This window comes from Sapajus apella, unplaced genomic scaffold, assembly GCF_009761245.1.
Source record: "Sapajus apella isolate SASKATOON/1434 unplaced genomic scaffold, GSC_monkey_1.0 scaffold1, whole genome shotgun sequence".
NCBI lineage: Eukaryota > Metazoa > Chordata > Mammalia > Primates > Cebidae > Sapajus > Sapajus apella.
Window position 1 is genome coordinate 44,577,141 of NW_022436941.1, and position 15,111 is coordinate 44,592,251.

Genomic DNA, 15,111 nt, shown 5'->3' on the forward strand with positions numbered 1-15,111 from the left:
TTTCAGGTCATAAATAGTCTTTTTTTTTTTTTTTTTTTTAAATGGAGTCCAGTTCAATGTGATAAACCAAATGTTAATCTCATTTCATTGAAAACTTCTTCCCATTCCCAGTTGAGTTTTGCTCCAGGCTTGGAAGTCTGCAGTGGAGGAGTGAGGGAACTCAGCTGCTTTTCCTCTCCTAAGCTCCCCTTCTCCCTCATTAGTTTCTCGTTTTACTTCTTCAATGCTGCAAGAGGGAAGGAGAAAAGGTAACATGGGAAAAGCTCTTACTTAACTGCATGGTTATGACTGACATTGGTGCCCTTAGGAGTGGCAAATAACCCGAGGTAATTTGTCTCTTGGAAGCCTTCTGGGAGCCTTCTACTGCGTTTCTGGCCAGGTAACAATCTAGTCCCTGAGCTTCTAGAAGTCTGCCTGACACTGCCCCTTCAGCAGGAGTCTGCTGTGAGAATCTGACTGGCTCCCTTCACAGGTGCTTGCGTCAAGCCCACAGCTGGCTGTGAACTTAGCCTTCCCTCTCTTTACTCTTGACCATTACATGCTCATTTCATTCCAGCCCACCATTTTTGCTTATTTTCCTCTCCCACGTTTCCTACTCTGCCAATCTAAATGTAATTCCCATCTAATCTCAGGGCACAGCTTTTTCCATGAAGCATTGCCTTATTTACTCCTTCCCACAGTGATTCTCCCAAAGGAAAGTCCCAAGCACTCTAGTCTGTACCAAAAGAGAAAAGAAGAAATCAGTTTTACTTAAGAAGCTTGAGTACATATATTAAATAGTGACCCCAGGGAACACATGATTTTAACATTCCACATAATTAAATATGAAGTAGACATAGGCACTTCTGCTGCTTACTGAAACACATGATTGCCTCAAGGAAATGCACTTCTATAATTGTTTGAGCTACAAGCTCCTTTTTTTTTTTTTTTTTTTTCATGGAATGTCATTTTCACTTGAAAGAATGACTGACAAAAACACCCAACTGTGGTTATAGGAGCTGGGTATTTGGCAGATATTTTCTCAAATGTAAAAGAAGCGAGTCTGTCATTTCAAGGAAAACAACTGACAGTGTTTATTGCCAATGATAAAATGAGCTTTAAAGCGAAGATTAGAACTTGGGAAAACTTGCAACCGGCATGATGAGCTTGATAATTTATGGTGGTTTTGTAGCTATAGGTATACATTCTTTGATACAGCTCCTTTCAAGAGGCGGAGATTACTTTCCCTCCCCTTGATTGTGGAGTCAATTTTTTCTAATGACTAGAATATGGCTGAATTGATGAGCTATCGTATTGAGATTAGCTATAAAATGACTGTGGCTCCCATCTTGAGTGGACCATCTTGCTCTCTGTGTCTCTGTGTCCCCCTCTCTTTCTCTTTCCCTGCCACCCCTCTTTCTTTTGAACTGCTCACCATGGGACAATCCACCAGGTTGTAAGGTGGCCCTGAGAGAGGGAAGCCAGCTGAGGACACACTCAAGCAGCCTCTGGAGAGGCCACGTGGTAAGGAACTGAGGCTTGCCAGAAACCATGGGAGTGAACTTGGGAGTAGATCTTCTGAAGCAGCCGAAAGGCACATGAGTGAGCTTGGAATTAGACCATCTTTCAGTTGAGTCCTAATATGACCACAGTCCAGTCAACAGCTTGACTGCAACCTCTTAAATGATTTCAAGCCAGAACCATCTAGCTAAGCCACTCTTGGATTCCGTACCCAAAGAAAGTGTGAGATAATAAAAGTTTATTGTTTTAAGTTGCTGAGTTAAGGGTAATTTGCTATGCAACAAAAGATAATTAATATAACAGGTTTCTAATATTTAAAGCTTTTCTGATAAGAGCAGTGGTGATATTAGCAAAGATTGGTTTTTTGTTTTGGGGCTTTTGTGGGGGCTTATAAAACTAAACATATCAGTGAAAGATCTTGAGAGAACCGATAATCAATAAATGATGTTATAAAATTATGCATTCGTAAATGAGCCATTCAAAGTGCAAGATAGATCTATACACTTTTAACATAACAGAGCATAAAAAGTTCATTGATATGGTATCTAGGTTGCAACTAGTCTTTAAGGAACTACCATTTTGTTTTGTTTGTTTTGTTTGGAGACAGGGTCTTTGTCTGCCAGCTTCGAGTGGAGTGGTACAATTCTAGCTCTTAGTTCACTGCAACTTTGGACTCCTAGATTCAGTGCTGCTCCCATCTCAGCCACCTGCACACCAGGCTAATTTTTTAAATTTGTTGTAGAGACAGAGTCTTGCTATGTTGCTTCGGCTGGTCTTGAACTCCTGGCACCAAGCAATACGCTTGCCTTGATTTCCCAAAATGCTGGGATTACAGGCATGAAACACTGTGCTAAGGCATCATCTGTTAAGTACTGCTGTAGGATCAAAGAGCAATGCCCACTGCTATCTGGAAAAACTGTTACAACACTCTTTTCTTTTACAATTACTTATCAGTGTAAAGCATGGTTTTCTTCATGTATTTCACCCAAAACAATGTACTGCAACAGCTTAAATTCAGAAGCAGATATGAGGAACCAAATGTCTCCAATGGTACTAGACATGGAAGAGATTTGCAAAAATGAAAACAGTATCCCTCAGCTTACTACATTTTTTATTTTAGAAAATAGTTATTTTTCATAGAAAATGTTATTATTGTAAATCTGTTTTAGTTCTTTGTAAATCTGGATATCAGCCCTTTGTCAGATGGGTAACCTGCAAAAATTTTTTCCCACTCTGTTGGTTGCCGATTCACTCTAATGACTGTTTCTTTTGCTGTGCAGAAGCTGTGGAGTTTGATTAGGTCTCATTTGTCTATTTTGGCTTTTGTTGCCAATGCTTTTGGTGTTTTGGTGATGAAGTCCTTGCCTACGCCTATGTCCTGAATGGTTTTGCCTAGATTTTCTTCTAGGGTTTTTATGGTGTTAGGTCTTATGTTTAAGTCTTTAATCCATCTGGAGTTAATTTTAGTGAAAGGTGTCAGGAAGGGGTCCAGTTTCTGCTTTCTGCACATGGCTAGCCAGTTTTCCCAACAGATTTACAAGAAAAAAAACAAACAAGCTCATTCTAAAGTGGGCAAAGGAAATGAACAGATACTTTACAAAAGAAGACATACATGAAGCCAACAAACACATGAAAAAATGCTCATCATCACTGGTCATCAGAGAAATGCAAATCAAAACTGCATTGAGATACCATCTCATGCCAGTTAGAATGGCCATCATTAAAAAATCTGGAGACAACAGATGCTGGAGAGGATGTGGAGAAATAGGAACACTTTTACACTGTTGGTGGGAGTGTAAATTAGTTCAACCATTGTGGAAGACAGTGTGACGATTCCTCAAGGACCTAGAAATAGAAATTCCATTTGACCCAGCAATCCCATTACTGGGTATGTATCCAAAGGATTACAAATTGTTCTACTATAAGGACACGTGCACACGCATGTTCATTGCAGCACTGTTTACAATAGCAAAGACCTGGAACCAACCCAAATGCCCATTGATGATAGACTGGACAGGGCAAATGTGGCACATATACACCATGGAATATTATGCAGCCATCAAAAACGATGAGTTCGTGTCCTTTGTAGGGACATGGATGAACCTGGAAACCATCATTCTCAGCAAACTGACACAAGAGCAGAAAATCAAACACCGCATGTTCTCACTCATAGGTGGGTGTTGAACAATGAGAACACATGGACACAGGGAGGGGACCACTACACACTGGAGTCTGTTGGGGGGAAACAGGGGAGGGACAGTGGGGGGTGGGGAGTTGGGGAGAGACAACATGGGAAGAAATGCCAGATATAGATAATGGGGAGGAAGGCAGCAAATCACACTGCCACATGCGTACCTATGCAACAATCTTGCATGTTCTTCACATGTACCCCAAAACCTAAAATGCAATAAAAAATAAATAAATATAAAAAATGAAAAAAAGGAAAATGTTATTATTGTTCATTTTAAATGAATTGTATTAGTTATATTTTACTATGTAAAAATTACCCAAACATTTAGCAGCTTAAAACAGTTGATATTCATTATCTCAATGTTACTGTGGGTCAGATGTCCAAGTGCAGCTTAGTTGGATATCTCTGACTCAGGGTCTCTCACAAAGCTATAACTGTCAGTGGGGCGATAGTCATCTTAAGGCTTCACTGGGCGAGGATCTGTTTTTAAACTCACTATATGACTAGTAACAGGTCTCAGGTCCTCACTGCTATTTGGCCAGAGACATTGGTTCCTTACCACATGGATCTTTCCATAGGACAACTCTCAACATGGTAGCTGGTTTTCCTCAGAGAGAGAAACGGTGATTCAGAGAGAGAAAGAGCAAGACAGAAGCCACAGCCTTTTTGTAACCTACTATCTGAAGTAACATTCCATCATTTCTGCTGTAGTCAAGGGAATGAATAAGTCCAGTCCACACTCAAGTGAAGTGGATTACACCAGGGCATGAAGACTAGGAGGCAGGGATCACTGGGCCACCAAGAAGCTGCATATCATATGAATTAACAAATATTGCATATATTTCTCAGTGTTTGTTTCTAATAAGATAATTGTAAATAGATATAACTCACATAAACAGAAGCTATTAGGGGGTTCTCAACAATGTATAAGAGTGTAAACGTGTTTATTTGTTTTTGAGACAGGGTCTCACTCTATCTCGCACACTGGAGTGCAGTGACATGATCTCAGCTCACTGCAACCTCTACCTCCCGGGTTCAAGCGACTCTCCTGTCTCAGCCTCCCAAGTAGCTGGGAGTACAGGTGCACACCACCACACCCAGCTAATCTTTGTATTTGTAGTAGAGATAGGATTTTACCATGTTGGCCAGGCCGGTCTCAAATTCCTGCCCTCCCTGGTAGAAAGGGGAGGGCAGAGAGCTGTTCTTGTGTCTGTTTCTTTTTAATTGACTTCAGTTCAAAATAATTCTTATGTCGAAGAGGCACATTCTTCAATCCTTCACAGGTAAGAATTATTTTTGTACAAAGTAATTTAGAAATCTCTAAGATAGTTGGTATTGGTTAAAAATAAATTTAGTTTCATGGAAATTTTAGATAAATTCACAGAGTGAATTATGTCATGTCCGGGCTCCCTCCTAAAGAAGGTATCATCAACAACTCACTGGCAGTGTTGGGTTAAAAGAAAGGGTGGGATGTATCCTTTAGCATTTTTATTTTTAGCACTGTTGAATGAGCATAACACTTTTTTATAATTACGTAGAGTTACATAAAATGACCAGTTTTCTTTTTCATTACGTTTGAACATTGTTGGTTTGACTAAGGAGATTTGCTTAATAGCTAGGTAATTAAGTAATACACTCTAAGACCATGGCTGAAGAGATTAAAATACAAAATCTATACTTTTAGTCATGCTCTGCAGAGGTTACAGTCTAAGTAGATAAATTTAAGACTTCTAACTAAAGATCATAACAATATTTGGAACTTACATATACATATATACATACCATATATATGGACTGTATATATACTTAAAATGTATTTAATATTTATTTATTTGCCTTTTTTTGAGACAAGTTCTTTCTCTCTTTCCCAGGCTGGGGTGTAGTGGTGCCAGCGTGGGTCACTGCAGCCACAACTTCCTGGGCTCAAGCGTTCCTCCCACCTCAGCCTCCAGAGTAGCTGGGACTACAAGTGCATGACACCACACCAGGCTAATGTTTCCCATTGCAAAGCTCATATCATCACAACTAAGACCAGTAGGAACCATTTCAAGCTGGCCTGAATTTCCCTTTAAAAGGACCCCATCAATCTTCAAAATGATCCTAACTTTCTAGCATAAGATTTCCCTGGCTCACTTTGTGCTTCTCCTGCCCCAGACTTGGTATCACATATTTCTTTAAGGAGTCCTGCTTCATTGTACTGAGAAATGGTATTAAAGCCCAGAATTTAGACACTAGGGTGCTCTTTTCTACTGGGTTGGCCATGATTCTAGCCATTTCTGCCTGTACATCTAGAAAAAAATATAATCTTAAAAATCATGAGTTCACGATATTTCCAATTCTGTTTAACATTAGAGTGTTTTACATTGTTCTTTTGTTTTCTTTTTAAAAAAACTTTTATTTTAGTGGTTCATATGTAGGTTTGTTATCTAGGTAAACCCATGTCACGGGAGTTTGGTGTACAGATTATTTCATTACCCAGGTATTAAGCATAGTACCCAATATTTTTTCTCATCCTCTTTCTCCTTCCAACCTTCACTCTCAAGAAAGCCCCAGTCTCTGCTGTTCCCTGTGTTGTTTGTTTGTGTCTATGTATTCTTGTTGTTTAGCACTCATTTATAAATAAGTGAAAACATGGAGTATTTGGTTTTCTGTTCCTGAATTATTTTGCTTATGATAATGGCCTTCAGCTCCATCCATGCTGCTGCAAAAAACATGATCTTATTCTTTTTTATGGCTGCATAGTATTCCATGGTGTGTATATACCACATTTTCTTTATCTGGTATCTCATTGTGGTTTTGATTTGCATTTCTCTAATTATTAGTGATGTTGAACATTTTTTATATGCTTTGTGGCTGCAAGCATGTCTTCTAACTGGGTCTTTTCTTCCCTTACAATGAAATTTTTGATTGCCAGAGATCTTTGGCAAAGTCTTAGAGAATGCCTCTTTTCCCTTTTTTGTTTTGCTTTCTGTGGAAGGAATATCTAGTTGTATAGCTAATTTGTGCTCGCTGCCTTAGAAAGTTTAGGAAGAGGCCGGGCGCGGTGGCTCAAGCCTGTAATCCCAGCACTGTGGGAGGCCGAGGCGGGTGGATCACAAGGTCAAGAGATCGAGACCATCCTGGTCAACATGGTGAAACCCCGTCTCTACTAAAAATACAAAAAATTAGCTGGGCATGGTGGCGCGTGCCTGTAATCCCAGCGACTCAGGAGGCTGAGGCAGGAGAAGTGCCTGAACCCAGGAGGCAGAGGTTGCGGTGAGCCGAGATCGCGCCATTGCACTCCAGCCTGGGTAACAAGAGCGAAACTCCGTCTCAAAAAAAAAAAAAAAAAAAAAAGAAAGTTTAGGAAGACTACTTAAGGCTTATCTTTTCATCCCTGTGGAATGTGGGCTCAAGGATATTGCTGAGGGACATACACCAGGCTGTGCTCAGAGTCACGCCTCTCCCCTGATTATTAAGGCCTTACTACCAGATTGGATTTGTCAGAGTGGGATGCCTTACTGAATCTGAGTTACCCACCCTCCTCAGGAGGGTCCTGCAGTCTCATTCACATAAAATTTCATTAGGTTTTTCTTTCAGTTCTCCAACATCGGGACCCAAATCTTTAATAGTAGGTGTTGTGACTTCTTCTGCACACTCAATTGATTTATATAAAACTTTTCACTAGTCTCAAAGCAAAGTGGTACACAATCATACTTTCAATTCATGACATAAACCTGGTATTTAATTAATTAGACATAAGTGAACAATCTTATGGAAATAATATTTCCTAGGTTTTTTTTTACTTGGAGCTTTTTGGTTTTTTTTTTGTTTTGTTTTGTTTTGTTTTTTGTTTTTTGTTTTTTTTTTTTTACTGCTAGATTACTCTCTAAGTCTCATTTGTACACATATAACCTTGGATGCTTATAAACTATATTGTTTTACATAATTTTACATTTTACAAATGTAATGAACAGAAACTTTTCCATAATCTTGAGGTAACAATCATTTGATGAATGTTGGGTATTTGAATTATTTTCATTCTATACTATTCAAAATAGCCCTGCTTTAACGATCATTATAAAAACTATTATTGGCCAGGCATGGTGGCTCAGGCCTGTAATCCCAGCACTTTGGGAGGCTGAGGCAGGTGGATCACCTGAGGTCAGGAGTTCAAGACCAGCCTGGCCAACATGGTGAAACCCCACATTTACTAAAAATACAAGAATTAGCTGGGCATGGTAGCTGGCGCCTGTAATCCCAGCTACTTGGGAGGCTGAGACAGGAGAATCACTTGAACCTGGGAGACAGAGGTTGCAGTGAGCCAAGATCACGCCACTGTACTCCAGCCTGGGTGATAGAGTGAGACTCTGTCTCAAAACAAATAAACAAACAAAAAACCTATTACTGAGGACTGACGTTTGATATTGATAATACAAATGTATTCATACTGATACTTTTAGAGTGCTTTCAAAACATTCCTACGTCAGAGTTGTTAAGGGAATTAAAAAAGATAAATGATGTTAACTTAGTCCGTAGCACAGATACTAGTACTTAGACTTTAATCTATATTAGTTCTCATCCTCCAGATAATGAGTTTGATCTACTGATCCTCATTAGTGAAGCAAAAATAATCTGTTCAGAAGTCTTTCTGAATTCACTGCTGGTGTTTCTTTTCTATTTGGCATCACATATGAAGCATTTCTTTTAAAGCACATGCCAATTTTTTTCAAAGGGATCTTTGTTCTCAGGTGATCCATTATTTGTGGTATCACTGCAGAATTTGGGACAAATTTCAACTTATATCATAGAACTCCTCAGTGTCTTTATTATTCAATCCCCTCACTCCTTCCCTTATGACTCCAAGCACATTCTTCCTCCTCTCACTGCCAGAGTGGTTTCAGAATATTCTGTAGTAAGTTCTCAGAAGCCTATTGTGCAGTAACAAAGAATTCCAGCAGTGAGCTGTGAGTTCCGTCTTTGCTGGCTTTCCCAAGTGGAAGGCTACACTCATCCTTCACTAATGGCAGACTAGGACAAGCATTGCCCAGGCCTGCAAGCTTGTTAAGCAGTAGGAACCCAAGCAAGAACTCATCATGCTAATCAAACCTGTTGGGTGGATATGTGGGCAGGTGTTGAAGAACTTTTCTGGAAGAAGTACACACAATCTTGTCGTAAAGGGGGTATGGGTGTGGGAACAACTGGGAATGAGATCCCCTAGAGCTCCTTTCCTTTCCCAGTCATCTAGGAATTTGATTCAGTGTTTCATGTTCTTTTGAATCTTTCAGGGGATGTTTACAAAGGTTTTTTGTTTTGTTTTGTTTTTCCGTAACCTTTTTTTGTTTTAGTCGAGGGGATCCAGAAAGTAATCATGGACCTTGTAGATGAGTTTAAAGATGAATTTCCCACCATCCTAGGATTATCACAGTCTAATCAGGTAAGGTGATTTTATAACCTTCAAAAAGAATACAAAAATTATTTTCTATTTTTAGTATTGTAACAATCATTTAATACTTGATTTTGAGAACAGTGCTCAAACTTAAGAAAATACTAATTTTGCCTCAGAAAAACAAATTTCAAATATTCTCATTAAGAGAGGTCTATGGGAAGCAGAGAGATTGTGGACCAAGAAGTGAGGTAAATCAAAAATTAAGTTTAAAGACAATCACTATGTCATTAGGTTAAAAACCTGGCAATCTCTCATAGCTACAATTGCAATGTAAAATCAGAAAAATACCTAAGATATTCTTCAGCAAAAATCTATGTCAATTAAATCAGTGCAAAAACTTGAGATAAATTGTAACAATGGAAAGATAAATACAACATGGATGTGTGTTTTAATACTGAAAGAAAACAGTAGCATCAGTCTAAACAAAGTATACATGTATATTTTGTAAACTTCTGTTCCAAAAAGGATTTGAAACAGATAAAATAATGGGAGTGAAGCAGGAGTGAGGTATATATTTTGAAGAGACATAAAGTCAGGAAAAAGTAACATCTGTTTAGGGAACACATATAACCTAATTTACTCAAAGGTTCACAGCCCTTAATGGAAAAATGTGGTTCAGTTATTTTAATCACAGTTGGAATAGAATATGCTATGAGGGTACATGGTACAGTAACAATCCTCTTATCCAGAAGTCAGACTCTTGGCAATGTCAAACATGAAGTACATAGACAAAACCTGGAAGTTAACAAAAAGCACTCTGAGTAAAACAGTAATCACAAAGTATACACATTTCATTCCAAAGGAGAAGTGATAGAGCTACCTTTAACCATACATGCAGACAACCCGCCATTAGACATTTACTAGACACCTCGCTATTGCTTGGGACTGGAGAGAAGAAATACAGAGATAAATAAGACATGATCCTTTCTGCCAATGAGCTTAATCAAATGGAGATAGAGTTGTAAACAAGTAATTGCATTAGAATAAGGTAACTGTTATACCTCTATATCTAATTTTGAGGAGTCAGCAACTCTACTAAGCAATGTCAGAGAAGGCTTCATGGAGGAAGGATGCTTTTAAGTTGGGTTCCAAAGGATAAATAGTAGTTCTCAAGGTAAAGAAAAGGGTGGGAATAGTGGGTAGGGGCCGGAAGCATATTCCATTGGCAGTGTGGTTTAACATAGTATGTTTCCAAAATGTCAAATAAATGTAAATTAAAGGCATGTAGGATAGAGGGGTTGAGGCAGGAAATAGTAGAAAACAGGAAATGTAACCAGGAGTTATGATGTGGAGGTCTTTGTATGCCATGTGAAAAAGACTGGACTTTCCTGTATATGTAACACAGATATCAGTCACAGAAAGGTTTTGGTCTTGGAAATGACATTCAGTTTGCACATTGAAAATACTTCTTTAGTGGTAATGAAGTCTGAATGGAGGCAGAGCTTCTAGGAATATTTTGTTGCAAATGACAGCTAAGAACAAGGACATTAACACTGGGAATAGAAAGAATGAGTTGAACACAAGAGATACTAAGCGTATTTTGAAACTGACAGTGTGGGATGAGAGAGAATATGTAGAGGTTGAGGAAGATTCTGGATTTCATGGGTGGCTAGAAGAATGGTGATCCTATTAACTAGGATCCAAGACAAGATGAGGAAGAGCAGCTTTGGAGATAATGAGTTTGATTGGATAGCAGTTTAAGAGGTCATGCTACATCCTGTCCAAGCCTTGGAGTTGAGTTATAAATTGCATATGTAGGTTGGAAGTGCAAGGGAAGCCCAGGCTGAGGATGTATATTTGGGAATCATCAGTGTATAGTATGTTGTTATAGTGTAGAGTTAAACCATGTGTTTAACTAACTGTAGTGCACATTTAAACCTAAATTACAATCATCACTGCTCAAGAAGATTGTGTAGTAGCATGAGGGCATAGGATAGAGCCCCCAACAATGCCATTGTTTAAAGGGGTTAGCGGGGAATCAGGAAAGAGTAGAATGAAGAGAATGAAATTCTGTGAAGCCACAGAAGTGGAGAGAAAAAGGAGAGAGAGATTAGCAGCAGTCAGAATCCTCAAAGATGTCAGATATAAGGTACATTTTTGAAAGTTACTTTTCATGTCAGTAAAAATTTAGCCAACACTAAGGGTAAAATTTTAGTTACCCAGAAAATTTACTTATGTGGAACCCCCCATTCACCAATAATGCTTGCTGTGTACTTAAACTCTTGTTTAGCAAAAATAATTTTCTGTTCTTTGATCTGAATAGGAGGTAATTGTTATACACACAGATGATTCAAATCACTGAGCCCATACATTTCTAAAAATAAATTAACTGATAGGTATTCTTGTTTACCATTGAATCGGTTGAGTTTTAACTGTCAGGACCTGCTGAACTCCCTTAGCGATAGTAGAGTTCTGGGACTTGTAGAATGGACTCCAGATGGTACAATAGAAGACAATACTGATTTAGCCTGTAAGACAATAGCCCTGGGGGAGGTGGACATTGCCAGTGTCAGTCATCACAGGAAGAGGTGGGCATGTTAGATATATGACACCAGAATGCAGAAGGTTGGCCTTTGGCTGTCAGGGGAAGCAACTTTGCTTTCTGCCTTTGGCTGGTCCTCTCTTGGGCCTAGTGTTTGAGGAGGGGTGACACTGAAGTGTAGGAGTCTGCAGGCACAGTGGTAAGATGGCATGCAGATGCTGGTCAGATCAGCTAAGCAGGAGAGATAAGTCTTAAGAGTTTCTGAGGGCAAACTGCGTTTTCTAATACTGTGTCTTAGACTTGGCATCCGGTTGCTCCCCCTCTTTGCATTCCCCTAGCCTTGGTATAAAGTCTTTTGAAACATTGGAGGCAATTTTTGGCTATGCTCTGGAGTAGGAAGGAAAGAGATGTACATATCTGGTCAAGGTCAAATAGCTCAGGCCATCACAGTAGAAATTATTGAGAAAACCTCAGGGTGAATCCTAGGAAGCCGGAGACAGCTGTGGAAAATCTCATTATCTTTTTCAAGTTTTGATTCTCCCACCACTGCTGAAATCAGAGAAACTGGGGTTTGAATTAATCAAATAAATGGCGACTTCATTCATTCATTTTTATTTTCTGAATAGCTTCATTATCACTAGAACCATAAGCAGGGTTTATGATGACATCAATTGATATTGTGATCCCAAAAGATAAAGCTCTGAATTCCTATTTCCAACTAATTGAAGTCATTTACTTATAGAACTTTGCCCAACTCAGAGAGAAACATAAAGTTAATTAGTTACTTTATTTCTCATTTTCAAAACACTTGACATTGCTCTTTTCCCACCATTTCCTTCAAAGAATGTGTTGCTGAGATTGGCAAGAAACTTGAGTAGTTAGGGGATATTTTCTTGTATTTGAAGTTATTTGCTCTTCAAATATAAATTATGTGGAAAACATTACTAATACTCAGTTGTTAGCCAGATTATTTTTAAAAGGTTAGATTATAAGTGCTGCAAATTTTTTAATTTCCAGGATGATCCATACTTCCCAAAAACACAGTGGAAGGAATGGTTTTAAAAATATTTAGAGGGCTTTATTATTTGGGTTGTATCTTAAATTTCTAAATTTTGTGATTAGTATTTAAATCTTCTCCTCCCCAGGCATGTATTTATTTAGGAAAAGGCCATTTTGCTGGCCTAGAACAAAAAAAGATTTGATGGGAGTGATGATGAAATTTTTGTAGAGGAATATACGTAGAATACAATCAGAATAATGCTTACTAAATTGTTCTTACTGGATAAAAATTTTGAAGGAACTTTTCTTTTTAAGGCTGGAAAAGTTAATTTAATTTAATTTAATTAATTAATGTATTTTGAGACAGAGTCTCGCTCTGTCACAGAGGCTGAAGTGCAATGGCACAATCTCTGCTCACTGCAACCTCTGCCTCCTGGATTCATATATATATGTAAAGATTTAAGGGCTGGGCCTGGTGGCTCACACCTGTAATCCCAGCATTTTGGGAGGTCGAGGTCAGGAGTTTGAGATCAGCCTGGTCAGCATGGTGAAACCCCATCTCTACTAAAAATATAAAAATTAGCCAGGCGTGGTGGTGCTCGCTTGTAATCCCAGTTACTCGGGAGGCTGAGGCAGAAGAATTGCTTGAACCTGGAAGGCAGAGGTTGCAGTGAGCTGAGATTGTGCCATTACACTCCAACTTGGACCACAAGAATGAAACTCCATTACCAAAAAAAAAAAAAAGATTTAAGTACATGACAGGGAATTCAAGGGGTTTCGTGGAGGGATAGAATTATTGGACATTGAATAAACACAGGATACTATGCACAATGTAGTTATGCAGTAGTCAGTCTCTGTCAGAAGTAGTTTTAATAATGCATTGGAGAATTACAACAGTTACTTTTCAAAGGCCTATTTTTCAGAAAAGAGAACCTGCACAGAAAACATCCAAAATCAGGATGGCTATTGCTTTAGCCAAGATTAATCGAGAAACATTAATTCAAGGATTAAACAGCATATCCAGATCCTCCAAATCAGTGGCCAAACTTCTGCATCCTCAGCTTGCATGCAGACTTTTAGAGCTAAGGCACATATCTGCTCGTCTGCTGAGGGAAGTTAACGTGCCAAGGCAACCCCTGTATAACATGCAGGTAAGGGAATACTGCATATGCACAAGGACCCCTTTTAAAGAAACTGTTTTGAATTTGCAAAATTTGAAAAGTAAAATGTAGTGAACCTGATTTTCTATGTGTAAAACAAAAATACTTGGATAAGAGAAATGAATGGTTGGGACTTTTTAAAATACAGTGTAATCTTTGGTTTAAATAACTTTGAAAGGAAAAGCAATGTGGATTTTCTTCTACCTTACTGTTTAATTGAACTGTATGAAACTGTCCATTTCAAATGGTGCAACTTAAATACATGCATGCAAATTACCATTTATGTTAAATCTAACAGAAATCCTACAACTAGCCTTAAAAATTGTATTTTATTTTTTTCCTCATAACTTTGTTATGTTTCCAAGATAACTTTTGCTTGCCATAATATATTGAGTATATTTACCTGTAAATTCAAATTATATTTTCTACATTGTCTTACTGAGGATCTGTTATATTTTGTTGAGGATAACAACTCTTAAAAAGCTTTTTTGGAACCAATTTTTTGTTTTCTAAACTTTGAGTTTTTCAATGTGGGCATTATACAAAGCATCCTAAATTTCACCACAAAAGATTCAGAATTTTGCAAGTCTGGCACGTAAACTCCAGGATGAATTAATTTGAACTCTTTGTTGAAGGAGAAGAAAATGAGGCTCAAATTGAATTAAACCAAAAAAGAAGATGAATTAGCTCCCGTAAACAATCCAGAGCTGTTAAGATTCCCGACATAGCTGGATGCTGGTATTCAAACGAGACCTTCCGGATCCTTTCTCGCTTTTGCTCCTGTTCTTGGTTCTGCTTTCTCTCTTGATGCCATTATTAGGCTGGCTTTCCCCTCGAAGTTGCAAGATAATTTGCAGCTGTTCCATGGCTGTATTCTTCCAGGTTGAATTCCAGCAGAAAAAAAGAGAGAGAAAACCTCTGACTCCTCATCCCTGGCAAAGTCTCCAGGTTCACTCCAAGAGCACAGCTTATGTGGTCAGTGCTTACCTCTAAACCAAGGACACGAGACGCACTGATTGGCCTGGAATTTGATTGCTTACCTATCCCTAGAGCTGGGGTTGCAGCCCTGTCCAGATCCACATGAATTGAGAGTGGTGTGGAATGGGGGAATACGCAAGCAAAAATCTGGGTTGCTTTAAGATGGTAAGAAAATGGATGCTGGTTGGCTAAAATCAACAAGTACCCTTCATGTAGGAGTCTCTCTTTAATCAAAGATTTTGGTATTTCTAGAAAGCATCATATATTTCAGCTACAAATTGCCTGAAAGCAGCATTTATAAAAGACTCTTTTATAATTTCTGATGTCCAAGAAAGTAAAAAATGGTGTGTATTTGCTAACCACTGGTTTCTTT

General features: G+C 38.5%; 1 protein-coding gene and 1 long non-coding RNA gene across 2 annotated transcripts in view; one reads left to right on the plus strand and one right to left on the minus strand.

Moving 5' to 3' along the window:
• Positions 1-8,558, minus strand: LOC116550255. The gene is made up of 2 exons (XR_004268301.1): positions 8,278-8,558; positions 1-226 (listed from the first exon to the last, which is right to left on the minus strand). It is a non-coding gene; the product is annotated as an uncharacterized LOC116550255 (long non-coding RNA).
• Positions 8,558-15,111, plus strand: part of SPATA9 (spermatogenesis associated 9) — a 23,748-nt gene continuing 17,194 nt past the window's right edge. The window contains exons 1-3 of the mRNA XM_032276133.1: positions 8,558-8,827; positions 9,019-9,107; positions 13,524-13,751. Of these exons, the coding sequence (XP_032132024.1) occupies positions 8,767-8,827; positions 9,019-9,107; positions 13,524-13,751 (378 nt within the window). The 5' untranslated portion in view covers positions 8,558-8,766. The remainder of the gene's footprint in view (positions 8,828-9,018; positions 9,108-13,523; positions 13,752-15,111) is intronic.